Source organism: Rousettus aegyptiacus, unplaced genomic scaffold (assembly GCF_014176215.1).
Source record: "Rousettus aegyptiacus isolate mRouAeg1 unplaced genomic scaffold, mRouAeg1.p scaffold_m13_p_6, whole genome shotgun sequence".
Lineage (NCBI taxonomy): Eukaryota > Metazoa > Chordata > Mammalia > Chiroptera > Pteropodidae > Rousettus > Rousettus aegyptiacus.
This window is the reverse complement of record NW_023416309.1, coordinates 102,343,193-102,369,003: the sequence shown is the minus strand read 5'-3', so window position 1 is coordinate 102,369,003 and position 25,811 is coordinate 102,343,193. Positions and strand designations below refer to the sequence as shown.

Below are 25,811 nucleotides of genomic sequence, written 5' to 3'. Positions count from 1 at the left end.
AGAGAGTGCTGCAAAGGAAAAAGGAATTACTAGGTAGGGGCCACAGCGCCTGGCCAGGTGGGTTTATTCGGTACTTAGTGCGCCACAGGATTGGTGGTCAGCTGAACCTGTTTTTCTCCTAAAGTTTTCAACTCAACCTCTTAATAAAGGTCAGTACAAAAATAGGTTTTGTGTTACAGAAGACATTCTTCTCTCACCTTTCTTGAGAGAGTTATTCTGTAAAACCATTGTTAAAATTTGGAAATGTATGTTTTGAGAATAAAGTGATTGACCTTTTTAAATTGTAACTTTAAAAAGATCTTTTTTTTTTTTGGTGGAAACTTATATTTTCTTTTCAGAATTCATGTTTCTGCTATGACTTGTGTATAAAAACTGGGTTAAGTGTAGATTTGATAGCATCAGTATTTGACCTACCATGGAAGGTTGCTCAATTCGGCTCAGTTTTGTTACTACTCATTCACATAAACACCATAAAACAAGGCAACATTTAGGTCCTATGAGAAGACTGCCCAGTACTGTCCCTGTATGTATGTAAATTGTATAAACTTGTTTTCCTCTTACTAGTTTTTGTATTTCAGGCTGAAAGAATATTCTCAGAGGTTAGAAGAATTGAGAATTACAGAGTTGAAGGCATGGAGATCTACTCTACAACACTTTGGCATCTTCAAAAGGACGTTGCTCTTTCAGTTCTTTCAAAAGACTTAACAGATATGGATAAAAATTCACCAGAAGTATGTAACTGAAACAGTTTGCGTATATAGCTATCTTTTGATCATCATTACCAAATGGAGATGAACCACATAATTCAGACACCATTTAGCATCACCCACACCCTTCTCCGAAAGCAGGACTCAGAGAAGAAAGAGCCCTAAAATAGTTGGTTCAAATTCAAAAACAGAAAATTCACAGAGCAGATGTTTCATTCAAGATTAATCAAGATATGACTGTTAAAATTGCTGTTATCACCAAGAGTTCATTAAGCAAAAATTACATAGATTGAAAAGTGCTAATTTTAAATTGAAGTAGTAATTTTAATTGTCATTTTAAGACATAGGCACAATTCATTTACATGCTGCAGTCCTGTAAGAAATGTATTTCAGTGCGTCTCAAGAATACTTAATGGTACTTTTGTAACATTTAAGCTTAGAATTTAAAATAGTCCACTCTTATTCTTCGTAGTTATGTTCTGTAGTCTCCATGAACACAGAATTAGCAAATACTGACCCATTGTTCCTAGGGGAAACACACTCACCCTTACCTCACACAGATTATAATCTTAAACCCTAAAAAACATTTTACGGAAGAGAAAATGAGGGTCAGAGTGGTAAGGTGGCTTGCCCAGGCCACCCTGCAAACAGTTTCCAGAGTTGGGATTCAAACTGTCCATGTGGTCCCAGAACCTGAGCTTCCTGCATGCCACTGCACTGCCCCGCTACAGTTTACTTTGGTCACCTGACCTGCTGAAACAAGGAGGCAGAGACTTGCCTTTTTGGCAACTCATATTTTGCATCTACCAATCACCACTAAAGCACTGCAAGTAACGATTTGGGTTTTACAAATAAATTTTAGCAAGTAAACAATTTTGCAAATATGGGATCTGTGAATAATGATTGACTGTATCTATTAAAACTCTTAAGTTTTTGTCTTTCTGTTCTGAGATCTGAATCTTGATTTTAGCCATACATGTGGGTTTATTAGAAAAAAAATAAAATAATAATTGTGTATTTGGTTTTTGTTTCCATTTTTTTAAGGCCTGGTGTGCTGCAGGGAACTGTTTCAGTTTGCAACGGGAACATGATATTGCAATTAAATTCTTCCAGAGAGCTATCCAGGTTGATCCAAATTATGCTTATGCCTATACTCTATTAGGGCACGAGTTTGTATTAACTGAAGAATTAGACAAAGCTTTAGCTTGTTTTCGAAATGCTATCAGAGTCAATCCTAGACATTATAATGCATGGTAAGTGCTCATGAAGTGTAAAGACAGTGTCTTATTGTTGGGGCTGATACTCAGTAATTTTTTTTGTCATGAATTTGATTATTAATACTTAAGTGTGGTATGTACTGATTGATAACTTCTGACCACAGTGTTTCTATGTGAAACTTATACCTTTAACAAACTTAAATGAACTGATGATTATAGAATACCAGATCCTTATACTCAATGTCAACCTTTTCTCCTACCATACTTTTGCAAATAATTGGTTTTGTTACTTTGATTTGTTACTTTTTTCTTAGAACATTAAAATGGTGATTAGGATAGAAGGTAGTTGAGAAAGGGAGAAGAATAGTATACTTCACCTATGGGGTAATAAACACTGAAAATAAACAGTGAAAACTAGTCACTAGTTGTTGCTCCTTATTTAAGTTTAATAAGAACTCAGGTGTTGCAGTTTTATTAAGTAATGTTTCTGTTTTACTCTTTTGTACTTGTACACTACTAGACAAAAAGGAAGTTACTGCCTGGCTCATATTGTTATCAAATGAAGACATGAAAAAGTTTGTTCTTATCTTTGCCTCAACCCTATATTTACTGCTGACATTTTCTGGCATTCTCTTGACAGACTTAATAGTTAAAATACCAAGAAGTGATATTCTGGTATCATAACTCTCTTTGGTAGTTATGTCAGACATGTTTTTTTAATCTTTTGGTTTAATCATTATAGCAGTTGAAATTTATCATTCTGTTTCTCAGTAAATCTAAAGCACTAATTTACTAAAATATTTTTATGTATATATTTTTAATGGATTTATCTCATTTCTAAGTAGCATGACCTAATAAGTGCTAGCTTCTGCTGATATGTTAAACAGTCAAGCCTTGTCAACACTACCTTCTCTTCACATAAATGTAAAGTTCTCTGTAATATTTTAGGAATTCAGTTAATAAGACTTATTTTTTAAATGTGTGTCTATATTGCAATATAAAGTCATAATTTCGAAGTCTATAAATTGTTAAGTTTATAGGAAAGGGGAAGAAAAGACTATGCATATTATAATTATAATATAAAATATATATGCATTTAGACAAAGAATGTGGAAATAGCATTGTTAGGAGTTCAGGGCTTTATAATCATAAAGGAAGGATCTAGTTAGAATCCTTATTAGCCATATAATCTTTGGGCAGGTTAATTTAACTTCTCTAAGCCTCAATTTCCTTAATGATAACAGTACCTTGGTTCTGTATGATAATAGTATCACCTTGATTCCTCTTAGGATTAAATGAGGTAATATACATACAGAAAGAGTTCAACAAAGTTTTTAGCACACACATAATGATAACTAAGTAAACATTAGATATTAAATCTAGATCGTGGTGGTGGGTTTAAGGATGTTTCTTTTTTCCCACATTGTTATAGTTTTATCTGATTGATTGTTTGATTTAATTTATTATTCAGAATTATAAAAAGTGCCTTGTCTAAAATGCTTTGATGGTTTTTCTATTTTTCTACTGGTTTATTAAAATGCCAGATTCCATACATATTATTTTATTAGTTGAAATAAATTAGCCACTGCAATTATATCTAAAGTTATACTTTTATACTTTCAGGTATGGTTTAGGAATGATTTATTACAAGCAAGAAAAATTCAGCCTTGCAGAAATGCATTTCCAGAAAGCACTTGATATCAACCCTCAAAGTTCAGTTTTACTTTGCCACATTGGAGTAGTAAGTAGCTTTCTAAACATGGTTCAAGTAATCTTCTTTTTGAAATGTGTTTGTTATCGACTTAATTGCTATAACAAGAAGTAGAGCTTTTTTGATATTGTTGTTATTCTTGAAACAATATCCTGAATTCTTTTGCAGCCAAAAATATCATAAAGAGAAATCCCTGGAGAACTGTCATCTCTTGTGCAAGTAACTGAGTTTCTCTGAGCTTCTGTTTTATGAATGACAAGTAATACCACCTTGCCTTCCCCGTAGGGTTGTTATAAGACTCACATGAGATATTCATATTTTTTAAAGCACTTTTACATGTTAATATTTAGCTCCTAAATGAAGTAATTAATATTTTAAGGTAAATGGTTTCATGTGTTTTAAAAGCCTCTGAGTGATACAGGCCAAAACTAAGTAAAATTCTTATAAGGCAGTGTAGACACCAATTTTATGTTTATATTTTTAAAATATATCTATCTGATAATAAGTTATACTTTGATAGGAAGAAAGTTATATTTGCTTTTTTAAATCTCATTAGTTTCTCCTTTTGTTCTTGCCCTCTCACACCTCTCTCCTCCATTTTTCCCTCCCCCGCCCCTCTGTCTTTCTCTTAGCAAGTTTGGTTTTGTGGGAATGGGCATACCATATCAGAAAATTATGTTATTTGGAATTTCACTATTCATTTTGGGGGAATAAAAATGGTAACTTCATTTATAGTTAGATATTATACAAAATATGTAGAGAAAATATCTTGACTTAAAATTGTTTTTCATCACTTAAGATTAGAAAATCAAACTTAAGTATCTCATGTTACCATTGAGTAAAGTTGGACGTTTTTTAAAGTAGGCTTTTTTCTAAAGTTATTATAGAAGATATCATTTTAACATTTTAAGTGGTTTATTGGAAGAAGTTTTCAGGTAAGAGAGTATGGTTTTCTCTGTTGGGAGACTATTCAGATTTCAGTCCTATGGGCAGAATGTTTGGCCACATATAATAATACCCTTCTGCAAAAATCATTGCATAGATGGATGTAGTAACCAGATGTTGGCAGTACCTACTCTCACATTCCTATTACAGTGATATTATTAAAGTTCCACAGCCACTCCATTCACTCCACTTTATTTTTAAGTTATTTAAAATAAATTATTTTCTTCCCTGTATTACATATCAGTGGTTTTCAAGTATGTAAAACAGAAGAATTATTTTTGTAATAAATTTCTAAAATAGGTAAAAGTATAATTGTTCTGAATGAAATAAGGTTAGTAAGGTTTAGAGCCAAATCTTTTAGGGAGTTTTTGAACAACAGTTTTGAGAAGCCTAATACTTAGAGAACCTGTTGAAATGTGAGTATTGTCTGGCTAAATAGTACAGATTTTTTTCGTGAATGGAAAACCAAAGTTTTTCCTGTCTTTTAGACTTAAAGGTAACCAAATGTCGTCTCTAAAGATAGAATCGTGGTTATCATTTTGGATACTTAATGGCGGATTGGGCATGGGGTTCTGATCCCAGAGCAAGTTATATAACATCTCCAAACTTAGTATTCTCATTTTTAAAGTGAAGCAGTTGAGCTAGAGTAGAAAGATTTTAGAGATAACCTATTAATAGTTTAACGATAAATTATTAAATCCAATTCACTCAGTGGGCAGTTGGTGAGATCATAGAACCTTATCTCTAGTAGTTTTATGTTTATATTCATTTGGTTCTCACCTTCATAAATAGCAAAAGGAAACATAAATAGGATCTTCATTTCTTACAGGTTCAGCATGCACTGAAAAAATCTGAGAAGGCTTTGGATACCCTAAACAAAGCCATCGTTATTGATCCCAAGAACCCTCTATGCAAATTTCACAGAGCCTCAGTTTTATTTGCAAATGAAAAATATAAGGTAAGATATATATATTAATGGTCTGCAGCACTGTATTGCTTAAATTTTACCCCTTTTTTAATAAACCAAAAGTTTTTATACTTTAATTTTTATCTCGGTTCATTTTTCCCATTTTCAAAAGCTATCAATTTCATTGTCTTTGTGATTTCATTCATGAAATACTCACAGAAAGGATGAGTGTGTTGATATTTAGGAAAATGTGGTTACCTCTTATAAAGATTTTGTACATAGGCAGTTTTTTCATCAGGGAGTTATCTTAAAGGTAAGTCCTAAACCATCATCTTAGGACTAAAATACATGAACAAGTAACATGAATGTGTGTGCATTATTCAGCGGATATTTATTAAGTACCTATTATATGTCAGGTACTAGGAACATTTGTTGCTTTTGCAAACAAAGCAGCCTCATTCCCTGTCATTGACTTACCATCTAGTCCCCGTCTATAAGGAGAACAGACAAATCCTCACAAAAATAATACCTGTTGAGTACATAAAGGGAGAGTATAGTGAATCATGTGAGCTTAAAACAGGGAGACAGTCTAGTCTGGTATGTTTCTCTCTTCTCACTATTTTGCAAATTATGGAGCTGTAGCATGAAAAAAGATATTGAGGAAAGAAGGTATCAGTAAAATTGAGAAATAGAAGAGGCATAAAGTGACATGGAGTTTTTGTTATTTACTCAATCACAAACCATGAATACAAAGTTTTTGCTTTGAAATTCAGGTTACTTTTTTAACACATTCTGGCTCTTCTCACTAAAAGGAGTAAAAACTTAAAAAAAAATAAAATCTAGAATTTAAGAGCACAGAAATCTTGGGCCAAGTAATTCATTTTAGTATTTAGCAGACTCTTTCTCTAGAAATCTGTTTTTCTAGGACACACTGAAATTGGCTGAAAATTGAAAAGTACAAAACCAGTGATAAGTTTTTAACTTTTTCAAGACCACTAAAGATGCGTAAATGAATCAAATATATAATTATTTTTTGTTAATTTATTCAGTAATTCTTCTAATCTTTATTTTTCTTCTGAAGAAGTAGATGGCTAGTCCTATTGTTTTTTTCTTTTTAATACATCTTCTTTTAAACCTAATAAACACTTTTTAACTTTCGACTTACTTTTTGAGGTATTACAATTTGTTTTCATGTTTTTTGCTTCATTGTACTTCTTTAGATATGTGGTCAGGTTCTTCAATTGAAGGAATTTATTCAGTTTATTGTTCTTAAAGCCATTTTAATGCCAACACACTTACCAGCTATGCTATATAAATCATCCCTATACTTGCTTCAAAAAAACCAAAATTCTGATCTAACCCATTGTCCAAGCTGTAGGGTAATAGCCATTTTTGAATACCAGTGTTGGGTTTGGCTAAATTATAAGGCCTACTTTTATGCATGGATTAAATATAGATATATCTAATATGCCTATATTAAAATAAAAAGCCATAAAGAAAAGTTACTGATTGCTTCTGAAACGCTTTGGCTCCAAACTGAAAATCAAATCATGTGGCAAAAAAAAAACATTGCTAAACCTCACCCTGTTTAATGTGTTGTGTTGCTATTATGTAAGCCATAAGTCTTTTAGGGCAAACCATGAGAACTCTAATACAATGCTAGACACTATTTCTCAATGATTGAGGCAGGGCATGATAGATGCATAAAACCTTGATAACAATTATAACATGCACTCACAGAAAGAAAATCCATCCATCCTATACCATGTGCGGTATAGCAGTGGATGATTGGGGTTCATCATCCTGATTAAGATTTCTTTATAGCAGTGGTTCTTAAAGATGGTCTGGGAACTTCTGGTGGTCCCCAAAAATCCTTTCAAGAAGTCCACAAGGTCAAACTATTTTCATAATAGTATTTTGATGCTATTTACTTTTTTCACTCTCATTCTCTCATGAATGCACAGTGGAATTATCCAAAAGCTACATGACATGACGTCATAACAGAAGCATAGAAGAGAGTCCAGCTGTCTCCTATTAAGATTTGCAAAAAACATTAAGTAGCGCCATTCTTCTCACTCGTTTATTATTATGAATAATCATTATTTTTCATTAAAAATATTATCTGTCAATATGTAATGGGTTTATTGTCGTTATCTTTAAATTAATCATGATAAATGAAATTTTTAAGGTCCTGATATGGTAAGTATCAATAGCTATAAGCCACATTAATGAAAGCTCTTTGGGTTAGTCAGTAAGCTTTAAGAGTATAAAGAGATCCAGAGGCCAAAAAGTGTGAGGACTGCTGCTTTGTAGTATTAAAATCAATCTCAACCTTCGTCATTGTGATACAGGCTTTGTCAGCCCACATCTGTAATGTGTGACAGGTTTAACTGAATGAATGGTCCTGAGTAACTAATATCCATGCCCACAGATCTTTCATGTTGATAATCCATTTCATGTATATTTTATAACATTTAACACTATGAAAGGAAAAAAGAACATCTGCTTAATGGATTTTTGAGGTATAATAAACCTTTCATTTCCTGATGTGCATGTGTGATTCTCAGACATACTCAGTCTCGCAGTCTTTTGAGTTTGTTTCCTGGGTTGCCAGCAGTTAGGGAGAAAGTGAAGTAGTAAGGACGTACCCAACCCCCCTACATATGCTTTGGTAAAAGACAGCATTTTAAACGAATACACTGCCTGGGAAAGTGTGTGCGTTACCGTCACTCTTCTTTTTTTTTCCTCTTTTTATTTATTTATTTTTTTTACAGAAAATTTCAAATATCACTGTGATAATGAATCCCTGTGAATCTATCACCCAACTATTTTCACACTACTTCCCACAAAAAGATTTTAAATAAATTTTTTATTTTAGATAGTTCCAACATATATTTACAAAAGCCAAGAAGTTACATTTGACTTTAGGTTAAAGGGAGGGGAAAATGTGTAAAATTTGAACTGTGGAATAGGATTGGTTCCTTATTCTTTATACCCTTTTTAGAAAAATAAAACCAAAGTCTTAAATCAATCAGTGAAGAAATTCTTTTCTATCATCTGTACTCCATAATCCTCTGATAACCTTTACTAGCCAGCTATCTTTGATCACTGCTTTATTGTTTATATCTTTGTGGGTTTTTTAATGAAAATAATGCGCTTGTTACAAAAATATTCCAAATAATATGTAAATATAAAACATACAATGTTAAATATGCCCCATAAGCTTATCCTCCAGAAAGGAGCAGTATTAACAGCTCAGAACATAATCTCCAGGTCTTTTTCTTATAATTATATATTTTTTTCATCGCTTGTAACAATGTAGGTAGGCTTATACTGTTGTGGTAGGCAGAATAATGGCCCCACAAGGATGTCCGTCCCCTAATCCTGGATACCTGTGTATATGTTACCTTACATAGCAAAAATGACTACAGATGTGATTAAGTATATGGACCTTGAGTTGGGAAGAATATCTTGGATTATTTAGATGCATCCAGCCTAATCACATAAATCCTTAAAAGTGGAGGATCTTTCCTAGCCGTAGTCAGAACCAGCATGAGGAGGACTCAACCTGTCTTTGCTGCCTTTGAAAATGGAGGAAGGAAGCAACAGGTCAAGGAATGTGGGCAGCCTGTGGAGGCAGGGAAACAGATTCACTCCAGAAAGGAAGGCAGCCATGCCAACACCTTGATTTTAGCCCAGTGAAACTCCTGTCGGACTTCTAACCCATAGAACTGTGATAAAATATGTGTCTTATTTTAAGCCATCAAATTTATGGTAATTTGTTATGACAGCAATTAATACAGCTACACATGCATTTACGCAACTTGCTTTTTTCACTAAATACCCTTGTTAATAGATATTTGGCATTTATCTTTTTTTTTTAACTTACATCAAATTTTGTTTTACTTCAAAGAGATATAGAGAAGAAAACAATGTCTATAGACATTATGGGAAATAAAGTGTAATCATGTTAGAAAACTCAAAAAAGTAGAGAAAGCTACCAAAATAGAAGGGTTACCCCCATCCCTTCAATCATCCTCTCCCCAAAGGTAAACTATTCTTATCTGGTTTAGGAGCATATATGTATTGATTTCTACCAGAAAAAAAGGTAAAAATAATGTATATGCCCACAAATATATTTAGAAAATATTTGTGCAAATACCCACATAACTGAATTTGTATGTGTGTGGTATATTTGTTTTGTCACAAAATAGTACTGTACGTATTCTTTTGCATCTTGCTTTTGGGATTTCTTTGTTTTTTAAGATACAATTGAGCACCTACAGATCTGGTGTTCCATAATGCTAAGTCCTCATAGTTTGCATTCCTTTACATTTCCACCCTCAGTGATGAGAATATTTGATTCCCCTCACTCGTGGTAACTTTAAATTATTTTTATTTTTGGCCATTTGCTGGGTGAAAAATGGACAATTTTTCATATGGGGAACCACTTTTTTTTTAAATCATTGTATCAATACAAATTTAATTCTCCTGTCTTCCCAATCTTCCCAACCTTGTAGCAATGGTCAAAAATTTTCTAAACAGTATTCAATTCAGAGTGTTAAATTTGAGGCTCTTCATCGTTAGTTAAAATGGCAGGTTGGTATTCAAAGCTTAGTGTAATGCAGGGGGATCTATTATCAGAGCTTTGGACTTCTTTTGTTCTGCAATGGTAGTTTTCAAAAGACCAAACACTTTGATGAAGTATTATTGTTCTTTTATATAAACTGGTGACAAAAGCAAGATTGTCACCATCTGAATGCATGTTTTTAGTAGACTCCGGTGAATTTCTGTCATTTCTTAGTTTCTATTTTAGTATTTTCTATGCATTTTCACAAGAAGAATCAATGGGGATAGAGAAGTATATTAAGATCTAGTAAGCTTTGTCTAACCAATTGTATACTTGAAACTAATAAATAAAATGTTTTAAAAAACAACAAAGAAAGATCTAGTAAGCTTTAGTGAAGATGACTTGGGAAATAGAATAAAAACACTTGCTTAGTCAAAATTTTGTAAAAGTTTGCAACTGTTTTTCTTTGTATTTTTTCAGTCTGCTTTACAAGAACTTGAAGAATTGAAACAAATTGTTCCCAAAGAATCTCTCGTGTACTTCTTAATAGGAAAGGTAAAGATTGGGGCCATGATCCTAAGTGTGGCTTTCAAAACAGATATTAACTTTTGAAGAATAAATGTGTAATATTTACTGTGCAACATCTCTGGAGCAAATGCAACAAGATCTTTAAATAAAATGCTCTGGGAATAAAGAGTGGATTTAGTTTTAACATTTAAGATGATATCCTAATGAAGGGGATGAAGGGGCAAGAACACACACCCCATACTCCTAACCCTAATATGGCTTCGGAAGTCTATTAGTACTTGCAGCCAAAAGGCAGTAATGAGTCCATAACTTGAGACTATCTCATGGAAAGCCCTTTGCTTCCAATTATCTGTAAATTATGTACCAAAAGAAAAAAAAATAATGGCAATAGAGACTGGGCTCTCAGATGCCAATTGGTTAACATAGCTGGAAATGGTGGATAGATGTTGAGAGCTGAAATAATTCCATTGAAAACCAATGGTAAATGAATGCTAATTAAGCAGTTTATAGGCTATTTCTTTCCAATGTCATTGTTCCATTCAGAGTGTGATTTCATTAGAAACTCAGTAGAGACAAGGAATTCTAAAAATATCAACATATTTGGTATGGGTTCTTCAAGAGAATGAGAATGTCCTACTCCTCAGAATGGGTTTAATAGTACATAAATCAGGAGCCTGCTTTCAATTTTAAGTGCTTAGGATTTTATAGTTGAAGCTCACAACTTAATGAAAAATGTAGTGCTGCTGTTTATTTTTAGGTTTACAAGAAGTTAGGTCAGACGCACCTCGCCCTGATGAATTTCTCTTGGGCTATGGATTTAGATCCTAAAGGAGCCAATAACCAGATTAAAGAGGCCATTGATAAGCGCTACCTTCCAGATGATGAGGAGCCAATAACCCAAGAAGAACAGATCAGTGAGTATCATCCATATGCAATAGGTTTGTTTGTGGTTACTCAAATGAGAGCTAGTGAAACACCACACGGGAGTTAGGTAACATGGACCAGATGTTTAGTTTTATTTTTCTAACTATAGCGTATTCTTTATACCAGATGGAATCTTAAGGAAATTGAACAGGGTGATATAATAACAAAGTAGATATGGAGTCAAGTAAGCAGTCTCAATTCTGGTTCAATTATGTTGTATGCCTTTGACAGATTTATTGGCGATTTTTTACCTGGGCCTCAGTTTATGGTTGAGTATGTAACTAATGCCTGCCTTATTTTCTTCGCAGGAATGTAGTGGGTAGGGGGTGGAGTGGCAATGATAGATGTGATGATACGCTGAAAATATAAGTGCTAAGGGAACGAATAATAAATGTGGGCATTTTAAGGCGTTGACAGATCTGTAGTAGTGGCTTTTCCAATTCTGTGTAACTGACAAATCCAAAATCCAAATATATGGCTAATACATATAAACTGGGGTCAAGGAAAGAGAGAACAAAGAATTATAGTTTCAGGCAATAAATACTTTATCCCTAAATGGAGTGTATATCTTAAAACAACTAGTGAGAACTGAAACATAAATAAGAAAATTTAATAACTTCTGATGAGACAAACTAAGATGCCTTTGTTCCAGAAAACTTGCCGTAGGGCTTTAATTAAAATTATAAGCACCTGTAATCCCAATAACCCTTTTTACACTAAAGGTTATTTTCTGTATTTCTGCTAACTAGTGGGGACTATCCCCAACGTGCAGGGGAATGTTGGTCTTTTTTCTAATGCCTCAGAAAACTAGTTCAAATTCCTAGGGTAGAAATAAGGATTTCATTAGGGAGAGGCAGTTTTAGTAGTTAAAACTCTTAAAGATTAAATGCAATAAACTAATCTCAGACATTGCTGTAAAGTAAGGAACTCGAATTACGTTGTATTGAAGGATATGAGGATTTTTAAGAACCTTTATTTAAGGTCTCATTTTTGTGAGTATAATAGTTTTCCTTACTTTTTTTTCATGAACCTCTAAGAATTATTTGTCAAACACCTAACCGTAGGCTTTTTTTTTTTTTTTTTTTTTTTTAAGTGGGAACAGATGAATCCCAGGAGAGCAGCATGACAGATGCAGATGATACACAACTTCATGCAGCTGAAAGTGATGAATTTTAACTTCTGGAAATCAGACTTTCACAACTGGATGTGTGGCTAGTGCTGACATGTTTCTCGTCCCTCCATATACTGAGTCTTCACTCCTGAGCCGGCAGTGTCGTCGTCCATCACTCGCACCATGAGTGTGCCACTTTCATTGGGCCCTGACTGTACGCAGAATGAAAGGCAGTGCAATATTTAGCTTCTAATAGGACTGGCTCTGTTACCAGTATGAATGACAATTTGGGGGTGGGGGTGGGGGGGGAGCTTTCTTTTCTTTTTTTTCTTTAATCTCCCTTTGTTGGAAAGCTATCATGAAAGGAAGAGTTATGTTTTATCTTGGAGGAACCATTAGATATGGAAAATAGTGATGAACCAGAATTTCTTGGTTATTTTTCCCAAAATTTGTTTTTATTTGGTTCTGTTCCTGATAAACAGAGTGACTGACCTTCACTTCTAGGTTCTTCAAGAATGGTGTTAGCAAGTGCCAGATGGAACAATAAAAGACATTGCCTATAACAGAATAATTTGATTGCCAAGGAATATAAATTACCTTAAACTTGCAGTGTCTCCCATAAACAAATGTAGTGGGCATATTGAGACTCGTGTAAGAATCAAATATCCTTCCATACAGTGTACACTTATTCTTGGCAAGAATGCTTTAATGTCTAACCAGGAATTTTAATTTATTCATCTTGCTTCAAAGTGTTGATCATTGTTGTCTTGATACTGCAAACTTTAAAGTTGGTCCTTATCATATTGCCTCTTCGCTGAGCTCTGTGGAATCACATTCAGAGATGATAGAGTGGTTGCCCACTGAAAAGCCAAAACAAGTCCCTTAATAACCATTCAAGTTCACCATAAGAATCAAAATGAGAACACTAAAGTAGAGAGACTTGAAGAGATCATGATAGTGAAAGCCTTAATGCAACCAGAATTGTACCATAACCTTGAATCTATATTTGTTCAAGACAGTATCCCTTTGACTTTTCTAAGTATTTAAGCAAGGTGCAAGAATGCATGCTCACCTTTGGTTGAGGTCATTTCCATTCTTTTCGGCGCTCTGCTTCAAATTATTTTCAGTAATGCGAGTCACCAAAACGTTTACTGAGTGATTGGGTTTAGAATATTGGATGCAAAAAAAAAAAGTTCTCATGAAGGAGATAAGTTCTCTCTTGAGTTTGTCGTAATATAGGTTGGTGTCTTTGGGGAATGGCCACAATCTTAAAAGATCTAATTATGCATAATAAAATGGGAATTATTGGAATTTCACAGTAACAGATTTAAGGTCTTAAATTGTGTATCTCATTTATTGTAATGTATTGAAATTTTTAGAGAAACTTTAGTTGTTAACATTTTATTAAGTGCCAATGTCAGAATATAACAAATTATAGTTTCTTATGAATGACAGGCCTACAGTTATTATTTTGGATTATTCGATGAAGGACAAACTTAGCTACTGGTTACTTGTTTTAGTCAAGCTGTGAAAATGAGGTGGATTACAGAAGATGTGGAAAAAAATTTAACCTGTAGACTCAGCAATTTTCTATCATTTACTACTAGTCTGCTCATTTAAATGTGGATTAGATATCATTATAAATTGATTCAAGTCAGAGTCTTAGGTTAGGTATTGGATGCCAGAGAGGTATTTAACAAAATTTCCTACCTAAATCTATGTATATGTGCTGCCTAAAAAAATTATAAGAAAAAGGAAAGGTTGGGAGTAAATGAATACCATTAAGAGTTTCCAAAGGCTAGCACTTGGGTTCTAACAAATATTTCATTTTATTATCCATTAGTTCTGTAATATTTAATTTTATATTCTTTTATTTTTTTAATTGGCAAAGCTTAAGCCAACTGTATAACAGTATCAAATAAAGAGTTTCATAGAAAGCTTCAACCTGAGCTCTATGTTATAAATCCTAGAGAAAGCTAAGCTCAGAAAGTAATTCGCTGGTACATAATTAGTTATCTTTTTATAGTAGGAATTTATGTCCTGTGCCAGAGATGAGTAGGAGTCTTTCTGGTACTAATTTTGAGACTAAGGATAAAAGGATAGTTGTGGAAAGCACACCATGGCATGGTTGGCAGAGGGACGGACACTCAGCCCAAGCTTGGCCTGATTTCATTTTTCCTCATACTTGCTTTTAAAGTCATTTAAGTATTTGAAGCCTTATTGCCCACATAGTACTGTTTTTTGCTTCCTTCCCCCCACACACACGGAACGGGGATCAAACCACCAGAGGAAGGCATACATTTTGATAAAGCAAAATGATGTTTGCTTCAAATTTCAGAAGTTACTTTGAAGGAAATTAAAAATATTAAATACTTTACATCCTTTTATTTCTCTAAGCTTTTCACACATATATACATATTACACACACACACACACACACACACACACTTTTGTTATTCAGAAGTTATGTTGTGGCGTTGGATATTTTTCCCCCTTTAGAAATGGTTCTTAACTCTGGGATTTTAGAAAGTTGGAAATATTTTTTCAAGAGAACAGTGGTACTCAAAATAATGAAAGGTGGTCCCTACTTTTTCAGTATTTCATTACTTTAAAATTTTTATTTTTTCCAAGAACTGCAAGTAACATTTGAACCATGCTGCTGTTGTACCTTAAACAAAAACTCAGTGATAACCAGTATTTAGTCTATTAAAAATGCTCTTTTTGAAGAAAAAAGTTTGGAAGTCTCTGATTAGCCAGAGTACGGTATGGGTCTTCACTGAGAAATATGGCGATGCATTTTCTTTTCAAAACCACGGAAAATGCAAGTGTGGGTGTGATGTGTGTGTTCTCTTTGCATTGAAACAATGTAATTTTGTGTCTTCTTTTTTGCTTTTCCTGACCTATTTCAGAAATTGTACAGTCTTGGGGTAAGGGGGAGTCTTTTCTGTTAATATATTTGCAATTCATTAAAGGATATGGAAAACCCAAATAAATTACTTTTGAAAGCAATTTATAATCAAGTTGTTAAAGCTATGTAAGAGCTGTGCCATCTGTATTTTTATAGTAAGGCACAGCAAACTAGGTAAAGATTACAGTTTTATGTTTCACAAAAGTCTAGGGCAATATTATTTAATTTTTTTTTTTAACTTATGCCCTCTTACACATTACATTATTTTAAACTCGTGGGATTTTTTTTTGGTATTATTTGGAATTTTAAAATAAATGTTGTGACCAAAAAAATGGTGATCTTTAGAATATATATATTTTTCAGATTAGAATCCCCTTGCCAGCAACTGCTACTTTGCAAGTCAACTGCTTAATTTTTAATCATGTGATTTCTGAAATTTCTTTTTAAAACAGACACAAAGCTTTTTTTTTCCCATTAGAATATATTTTAAAAATCAAGATCTTAAAGAAGTAAAATATAGAAACTTAATTTTACTCAAGTTTCATATCTTAGAAAAAGTGGAGAGAACTTAAGGGTTTTGTTCAGACTTGAAGAAAGGGGGTCAGCAACAGAAAAACACATGAAATAGGATGAGCGAGGCTGGTCAGAGGGAACAACAGACTTCATAACCTTCCCTAGGACCTGCCATTTACCATCAGCCGGACAGGCATAACTAGAAGTGTAGACAGGAATTATTTGGCTTGTTTCGCTGCTAATTAATGGTTCATGAAGGTTGGGTGTAGATTTTATTTTTATTTGTAAATGCAAACTTTGCTAAATAGCTATGTTTAATGAAATCTTGGCATGTATACTGTGTGTTCATTGATTTTTATGTAATATTTTCAGTCCTCAACCCTATAAGGTTAAGTATTACTCTATTTTACAAAAGAGAAAAGAGGCCCAGCTATTAGATAATAGAGCTGGACACTTTTAGCACAAAAATATGTTCAAACACTTTTTATTTAGCTTTGGACTTCCTCTGAAAGTTCAATTGTGTCTAATGTTAGGTGTCCTCTATCATTTTGAAATTGTCTATTATAGAGTTTCACAAAAGTTCAGGTTTTACAGAGGAAACTATTATTAACCATAGATTCAGATCTATGATATGCCAAGTCCTTTGATGGGGTTTTGATCTGTATTCTGCCTCTCTATTTATGCTGAAATTGAAAGTATGTTACCATCCTCGAGTGACTAGAACTTGCTTTAAAATAGAAAATTTTAAATCCTCAATTTTCTTTTGGTTCTTACATGTTTTATTACCACTTTTTTTTTAAAAAGCATTTTTTTAAATAGTCAACATCCTCAAAATAGAATTTTCAATTTGGAGCTAAAGCTGTATTTGAGAAAATTTAAGTCCTTGTAAATGCATAATGCTTCACTGGACTTTGTTTAAGGAAAGGAATAACAGTGGAAGCTAAGAAGAACAATGAAGTAGGATTAAGATTTCTAATTATGTATTTTAAAAAAGCACTAAGCTGTTATCTAGGAAATAGAGATTTTGCTCATTGGTAGCAGTGTGACTCTGAACAGTTCACTTAAACCTTTTTCTCATCAATACAGAAAAGATCAGGTTTCTCCTTAGCTCACAGAGGACTAAGGATCAACTGTGATAAATCATCATGGAAGTGCTTTGTAAAACTAAATCACTATACAAATATACAGTAATATCAATAAGGTGGAGATGATGTTATGAAAAACTGGGTCGATCCCAAAACATGATCTCGTTAGACAGGGTCATTGTAGAACAGTAAGCTTTTAATCTAGAACAGGGATTATGTGTGGCCTGCAGGCCCAACCTGCCCATTGCCTGTTTCATTTCATTGGAACACAGCCATGTCCATTTGTTCACATGTTGGCTATGGCTACTTTCTTACTTTAGTGACAACTAAACTAGTAGTTGCACAGAAACTGTATGGCTTAACCATTTACTGTCTGACATATGTATATATGTGTGTGTGTACACTATATGTAGTATAGATTATACTGTACATATAATCTGATATAGTTTATATTTTGCAACCCTTGATCTAGAACTTATAGCTATGTTGGCATAACATCTGTGAATTGTCCAAATAATATGTTGTCTGAGGTGCTAGATTCTTAATACTTTGTGAGTTAACATGTCACTGGACAAGGTGCTACTACACAAGAAAAATTTGTCAGTAGTTCTTAGTTTCTTAATGAAAAGTCTTGATTGGGTCAAAGAATTTCTTTGTATATAATGGCACTCAAACTTACTGCCAGTTTGTAGCACTTATAACTGATGCTACATCTGTGTCCATAATCATTTGCATATCTGGACTAATACTAGCATTCACTTGCTTTTTAGCACATATGGATCACTTCGATACAAGAATAATCACCTTTCATCTTTACAGTCTTTTAAAGTAAGACATGTATTACCTGCTTTATACATGAAGAATCTAAGGCTTAGAGAAACCAAGAAATGAAAAATCTTTTTCAGGAACAGCTTAGCCGACTTTTGCTTACATATTATTGGCCAGGACTGGGTCATATAATCATCTCCAGCTGCAAGGGATGCTGGTAAATTCAGAATCTGGTAAAAGGGAATGGGTTTGCATGACTGGCTTAGATAGATCATGAATTATCTCTGAGGTTAGACATAAGGAAACATTTTATTGGCAAAGACAATGGGGGAGGAATGGTTATCGTCTCGGCAGCCAAGACCACCTGCCACACTGCTGTAGAGGAGTTCATGCTTTTTGTCAGTTGATCTTGTATTCAACTTAAACATTCTAAGAGTTTGTGGGGTTTCTATTTAAGATGATGTTATCCGCAAATAATGACAATTCCTTTTTAATCCTTGTATAAAATACCTCATTTTTAAAAATGCTCTGGCTAGGGTCATCAATAATATATTAAGCAGTAGCAGCTATAATAGCAAGCACTTATTGCTTTATTCCCAGTTTTAAATTGCCTCTTAATTTTCTCAAGCTTTTAACTCAATAATACAGTCTAAAGCCACTAAAATGCAATATATTCCGTTTGTTAATCTCTCCCATCTCAACACTGAATTCCCACTTTACCATTTATACCATTGATACTCAGGACACCTCATTTCTGTTGCTCGTTTTCTATGGTTTTTATCATAATTAGGTGCCGAAATGTATGTCTGTTTTTAAAAAGCATATTGAAACTTCGGGGGCTGGAAAACAATGGCAGTGCCTAATTACAAATGTGCCCCTCACTGCACCAAAACGATAATAAAATCAAGTAGAATCAAAAGTTACACAGAGTTCATACTTTCATTACTGGGAGAACACTAACTTCATGTTACCTGTAAAAATTTTTCCATTAGTGATCTTGCTATGACCATAGACTGTAGGTGTAGAGGATGAAGAGGGGTTAAATCGCTCCATGGAACAGTGGAATGGAGTAGAAAACTTTGAGGAAGCCCAGACAATCTACAGGAAAGAAAAAGTAAAACAAACACATAATACTGAACACAGGACTTGATAGATCATAACCCTCACTTTAGGGAAAGGTTTGAAAATGTGTGGAACCAAGAGCAGCAGCCTCAAGGGAGCAGTGTTTCTGGGAGAGAATCAGATACGAAGAAGTGAAAGGAAAAAGAAAAATTAAGACTGGCAGGAAAGAAAAGCAAGGTACATTGACCTTTCTTCCCATCCTCACCAGCAAAATACTTAAATTGCACAAAAGAGGGTGGAACAGACAGATTAAGTGCTCCAAAACTAAAACTCTGTCTGCAAAATTAAGATTATAGCAAGCAGTCCATATATATACAAACCATTTCAAAAAGTCTGAAAAATGTAAATTAAAGCCTTCCTGCTGATGAAAAATCTCCCCCCAAAACAACGACAAAACTAAAGAAAAGAATTATTTTAAAAGTGTGACAAAGTGAAAAGCCACCTTAAATTAAGGGAGAAAATGTTGATAAATTTGACTATATTAAAAACCCATTACATGACAAAATAAGACAGATGACAAGCTGGGGAGAAATATTTGCCCATATAACAGATAAAGAGCTAATATTCCTAATATAGAAAATGTTTTGAAATTTTGAGAGGATTAGACATGAGCACGCAATTAACAAAAAGATGTAAAAGTGGCCCTTAGCCCATTTCCTATTTAGGGAAAAAAAAAAAAAAGGCAGCTCCCTGCTAGTGTTAATTTAATTTTACATAAACATGCTCTTTGAGGCTGAGGCAAATCTAATTTGTTTTAAATGTGAAAATAAAATATAAAAACTGTTCTTGTGGTTGTTTCTAAGCAGAACTTGTCTCTAATTCTAATATAACAAATGTATACATAAATCAGATTCATCAAATGAATCTTCATCTCACAATTGTTTAAGAACGATGTTAACATCACATAGGAATACTGCGTTTTCTAGGATTTGATATTTTCACCAAGAGAATTACTATATTTTGTAAATGGAAATACCACTACTAAAAACAGAATTCTATAAATAAAACGATGTCATTTGTTTCCAAAGACTATTGATATACTAAGGTGATGTGAAAATGATAATAAAAGCGAGATATTTCATGGCAGACTTTGGAGGTAAGGTTAGGACTATGATCCGCGAGTTATCTCAGAGTAAACAATGCAACCATACGTGCTGCTGGTGAGTGTTCTTCGGACAAATGGGAAATGGGTTAAACATGAAAAGTTGTTTAACTTCACTCAAGAGAAATGCAAGTTAAAACTACATTGAGATACAATTTCTCACCCAACAGATTGGCAGAAATTCAAAACTTGAGTATACACTCAGTTGGCAAAATTGTGGGAAACCTGCTCTCCCACATTGGTGATAGGAGCGCAAAATGGTGCAACACTATGAAGGGAATTTGGCAAAATTCCGTATGCATCTACTCGGCACCCAGCAGCCTCACTTCTAAGAAGCTACCCGGAAGGTACACCTCAAAAATATGAAAATACATTTGCATAAGTTTACTATAGCGTTATTTGTAATTGCAAAATATTGGAAACTAAATGCCCAAGCATAGAAGATTGGTTAGACAAACTGGTACAAACACAATAGAGTACTACGCAACTGCAAAAAAAAAAAAAAAAAAAAAAAAAAAAAGATACTCTCTATGAACTGTTATGGAATGATTTCCAGATGGTAAGTGAAAAGTAAAGTGCAAAAGATTGTGCTACCTTTTGTGTGAGAAGAAAAAAAGGAAGTAAAGACATACGTCTGTCTGTTTCACAGAAGGAAACACTGAAAGGATAAACCAGAATTAATGAAATTGGTTATATATAATGGGTGAGGTAGAATGCAGTGAAAGGGATTTGGGAAGGAATGACGCATGGACAGAAACCTAACTGCTAAAAGCAGGCAGCATTCATTACTAGGGTTCATGAGAGAGAACCCAGTGACCTGTGCTATTACTTAAGAATAGAGTCAACATGTATCTACTTGCATTTTACTCCAGTTTTACTGAATATCATTGTCCAATGATTCTTAACTAAGCTGATGACAATGATAATAAAAGGAAATTATGCATATGTGATATTGTAAAGGAAAATCAATACTAATGAATGGATATAGGGACAATATATACAACTCAGGATCTCTTCTCATATTTTAATCCAGAAGGACAATGGCATCAGCCAATCTTTATTGAGCATCCACTATGTGAAACTCTTTACCTGTGTTAATCCTTACAACAACCCTAGGGGGTAGGTGTTATTATTGAGAAAACTGAGGGATAAAGTCATTAAATATTTGCCTAAGATTCTTCATGGTAAAACCACCGCTGTTGCCATCTTATCTCCTCAAATTTTTAATAAATATTTTAGCCAACGATTATTTATTTAGGCTTCTGTGCTTGGTAGTGTATTGTGTAAAATAAAATATAGAAGAATTTCTGCCCTCACAGAGCTTATAATCCATTCAAAATCTTTAAATTATTTTTTAAATAAGTGAAACTTTGACATGGTTGAAAAGCTTAAAAAGAGAAAATTCTCTTTACACTTCATTTTCCAGCTACTTGTCCCCCCTCCTTGGAAGCAACCAGTGTTATCTAATGTGTATCTTTCCAAAAACATCATTTAAGAGTGTACAAGTATATATGTAAAGGCATTTTTTTCTTTCCTTCCTTACACAAATAGAAACATGTCATAAACGTCATTTGATACTATTTTGATTTTTCATTTAACATATTTCCAGAGATCATTTTTTAGTAGTACATGTAGGTAAGACTTCCTCTTTCTTTTGTATGGTTGTATACTATTCCATTGTATATTTTACAATAGCGACACAGCAATAATGATAATGGCATTAAACACTTACGTAGTGACTAAACACTATTCTAAGAGTTTTATATTAGCATATTTAGTCCTCTCAACAATACTATGAAATTGGTATGATTATTATTTCCATGTTGCAAAGATGGAAACTGAGGCACTGAGAGTTTAAATAACTTGCCCAATGTCACAAAATTTGCAAGTAATGAATAAAACTAGCTACCTAATTTGTGGGGTCTGGTGCAAAATGAAAGTGTGGGCCTCTTGTTCAAAAAGCAGGAACTATTAAAGGTACTAAAACATAAAGCTTTTTCTTTTCTTTCATATTCTGTCTTGACTTGTCATGGTGTTTTTTATTTGTTATTTAATGTCATCTAAGTAAGGAAAATTTAAACCATTGGCAGAAATTTTACCATCTTTTTCTTGTGCAATGAAAGTTTTAAAGAATATTTAACTTTTTGTCAAATTGGTGAAATTATACAATTTGTATTTTGTTGCTTGTATCAGCCCATGTATTTTGTTTGCTCTCACCAGAATAGTGGAAACTGGATAAAATAACTGAAATGTTTTGATTTCACTTCTTGATAGGTGCATATTCTACCAACACTCCACTTTCAGCTTACCAATGGGTAAGAAGGACTGAGAGAGAGAAAAAGGAACTCTGGATTGCCCTTTCTTTTATGTCATCATTGTCAGCATCAGTGATTGGCTAACGCAAAGGAGTAACATGAGTCCAAAAAGATATAAAATCATTCCTTGGTCTTTCATGTTTCCTATGATGCACTGCTTTCTTTTTGGGCTGGAAGCAAGCTCTAGTTGGAATGGAAAGTCTGGCCTCTCTGGGCTTACTCATGTGTCACATATGTAACATATTTACCTTGTACTCACTCTGAATCTTGCTGAGCTCCAACACATCCCAGGTCCCCAGGAATTCTAGGCTCACAAGCACCGTAAATGCTATATGTAAATGGGGCGACAAGGAATGGTGACACTTAAGTGTGCATATCTCCTCTGCTTGCTTATGCATTTGCTTCATCGTCCCACTGGACTTCATTATGAAACCCAAGTTGTCTTTTAAGGCAACTATAAGCACAGTATCTGTGGATTGCTTGCTGAATCTTCACAGGTGGCCATGGAAGGGTAGAGGCTTGGGCTAAATTTGGCCTGCAGCTGAACCCCTCTCAGGATTGTGCCACTGGACACCTACTACACAAATCCACACTAATAAGACCAGGAGATTTAGGAGCATTGTTTAGTACATAAACAGACATGGAAAGGTAGCCAATATGGGAAGACAAAGAAACAGAAACCATATGAGAGAACAGAACAGAGACAGAAATAATAGAGTCAAACAATCTAATAGATGCAGAGTTCAAAACACTGGTTATAAAGATGCTCAATGAACTTTTGGGAAGTGTAGATAAATTCAGTGAGAATGTCAACAAAAAGACAAAAAAGATAAACATGGAAATGGAAATTATAAAAGGGAATCAGTCTGGAATGAAGAATACATTATCCGAGATGAGAAGTATATTAAAGGGAATAAACAAAGGAATAAACAACGTGAGTAAAGAAAAGGCTCAAACGCCCTATCTAGAGGATGAGAAAGCCAAAGACGCTCAATCAGAACGACAAGGAAAAAAAAGCCAAGACAATAAAAGCAATTTAAGGAGCCTATGGGATCCTATTAAAGGTCAAAATCTCCATCTCATCAGCGTACTGTAAGAAAAACAAGATGTTAAACAGCCATTCGAAGAAATAATGATGGAAAACGTTCCTAACCTGGTGAAGGAAATAGACATACAACCCCAGGAAGCTCAGAGAATCCCCAAAATCAAGAATCCAAAGAACCCCACACCGAGACACATCATCATTAAAATGCCAAAGGTTAAATACAAAGCAGTAAGAGAAAAGGAGATTGTTACCTACAAGGAAGCACCCATAAGACTGGCAGCTGATTTCTCAAAAGAAACCATGCAGGACAGGACTTGGCACAAAATATTCAATGTGAAGACCCAGGATCTACAACCAAGAATACTTTATCCAGCAAAGCTATCATTTAGAGTTGAAGGACAGATAAAGAGCTTCCAAGACAAAAATAAGCTCAAAGAATTTATCACCACCAAGCCAGTATTACAGGAAATGTTGGAGGGACTTCTTTAAGAAGAAAAAACATGTATCAAAAACAGAAATAAAGAATGGTAACAACTACATTCTTATCAATAAGTACCTCAAATGGAAAAGAATTAAGTGCTCCAACTAAAAGATAGAGTGGCTGAATGGATAAGAAAACAAGACCCCTACATATGATGCCTAGAAGAGACTCTCACACAGACTAAAAGGAAGAGGATGAAAAAGCCAAAGAAACATTATTTCCTTGATGGACCTAGAAGGTATTTAAGTCAGACAGAGAAAGATAAATATCATGTGATTTCACTTATATGTGGAATCTAAGGAATAAAAAGAACAAACTAATCAAAAACAGACCCACAAAGACAGTGGACAATTTGGTGACAGTTGGGGGTGGTTGTGGGGCTAGGAGAATGGGGTGAAGGGTTAAAAAGTTCAAATTAGTAGCTGATGGATGGCACAGCAATGGGGAGCACTGCATAGGGAATGCAGTTGGCATTAATATGTTTGCTAGGTGGAGGGTCAGGGGTGAGAAGGAGCAACTGGGGGGATGGTTTTATGAACTATATAGATGACTAACCAATGTACTGTATACTTGAAACTAATTAAAATAAATAAACAAATATTTTAAAAAACCAAACCAATCATCCTGTATATACAGGTTATTTCAAAATTTGGATGTAGGAGAACTTTTTATTATACTTTTTTCATTTTATTTAATGTGCTCTGATATAATCTTATATTTTCTGGTTGAGATTCAAGGCTTCTTCCTTATGAGCAATTAACTCTGATAATAATGATATAAACAACCTCCTATTTTCAGACTTTTCAGAGAAAATATCAGTAAGATAAATTCTAGAGTATAAAACAATGCCTGCCATATAGTAGGTGCTCAATAAATGTTTAGAGAATGAATGAATACATTTCTAGAGACAGAATGGCTGAATGAATGGGGTATTTGCATTAATAATTTTGATGGCTATTGCCTAATTGCCCTCTACGGATATTGGGACAACTTATATTTTCATGAGTGATGTAAAAAAAAAAAAAAAGGCTATTTCCTCTCTCCATTGCCAACATAATATGTTGTTTATCTTCATGACCCGTTAAACGAAAATAGTATCTCAGTGGAGCTTTAAATGCATGTCTTTTAGTGAAGCTGATCATCTTTTCATTCATTTAAGAGCCATTCCTATTCCTCTTTTTGTACAATTTCTGTCTTACTGTACATTTTTATACAGAGATGCTGTTTTTGAAAACATTTTTATTGTGAAATATACATACAAAAATATATAATTTTTTGTACATTTTGATAAATACTTACAGAGAAAATTCTTATATACTCATCACCTTATCAAAAAGTGGAACACGGCCCTTTTCTAACAACCACCTCCATCCCCCATCAAAAAAAACTCCCACTGCCCAGTTAGCTGGCCTGACTTTTATTGTGTCTGCTTCCTTCCTTTTCTTTATATAATTTTACTACCTATCTATACATCCCTAAGCAATATTGTTTAGTTTTGCCTGCTTTTAAATTTTATATAAATGGAATCGTGCTATATATATTTTTTGTATCTTGCTTTTTTGCATGTTCAGTTACTTTCATAAATATTGATTGGTGATGTTGAACATAACCATAGTTTATTAATTTTCATTGTTCGATTATACCATAACTTAACCATTTTACACTTGGTAACATTTGAGATGTTTCCAGTCTGGAACACTGAGGTATAATGCTGCTATGAATATTTTTGTACAGTGATCTTGACACTTCAAATTCTGCATTTCCTTATAATATATATCCAGTAGTGGGACTGCTGGGACATACAGAATGGATATCTTCGATTTTATTAAATTATATCAAAGTATATTATTCC

At 33.8% G+C, this 25,811-nt stretch overlaps 1 protein-coding gene across 5 annotated transcripts in view; it reads left to right on the top strand.

Annotated features, from left to right (window-relative positions):
• CDC27 (cell division cycle 27) overlaps positions 1 to 15,633 on the top strand; it is a 56,216-nt gene extending 40,583 nt beyond the window's left edge. For 2 of the 5 annotated variants that reach the window (XM_016139849.2, XM_016139851.2), the window contains 7 exons: positions 579 to 731; positions 1,752 to 1,960; positions 3,548 to 3,665; positions 5,410 to 5,538; positions 10,538 to 10,612; positions 11,343 to 11,499; positions 12,603 to 15,633. In XM_016139849.2, coding sequence (XP_015995335.1) covers positions 579 to 731; positions 1,752 to 1,960; positions 3,548 to 3,665; positions 5,410 to 5,538; positions 10,538 to 10,612; positions 11,343 to 11,499; positions 12,603 to 12,685 — 924 coding nt within the window. In that variant the 3' untranslated portion in view covers positions 12,686 to 15,633. The remainder of the gene's footprint in view (positions 1 to 578; positions 732 to 1,751; positions 1,961 to 3,547; positions 3,666 to 5,409; positions 5,539 to 10,537; positions 10,613 to 11,342; positions 11,500 to 12,602) is intronic. The other 3 variants (XM_036222233.1, XM_016139850.2, XM_016139848.2) reach the window with 2 other exon arrangements.
• Positions 15,634 to 25,811: the final 10,178 nt, after the last annotated feature.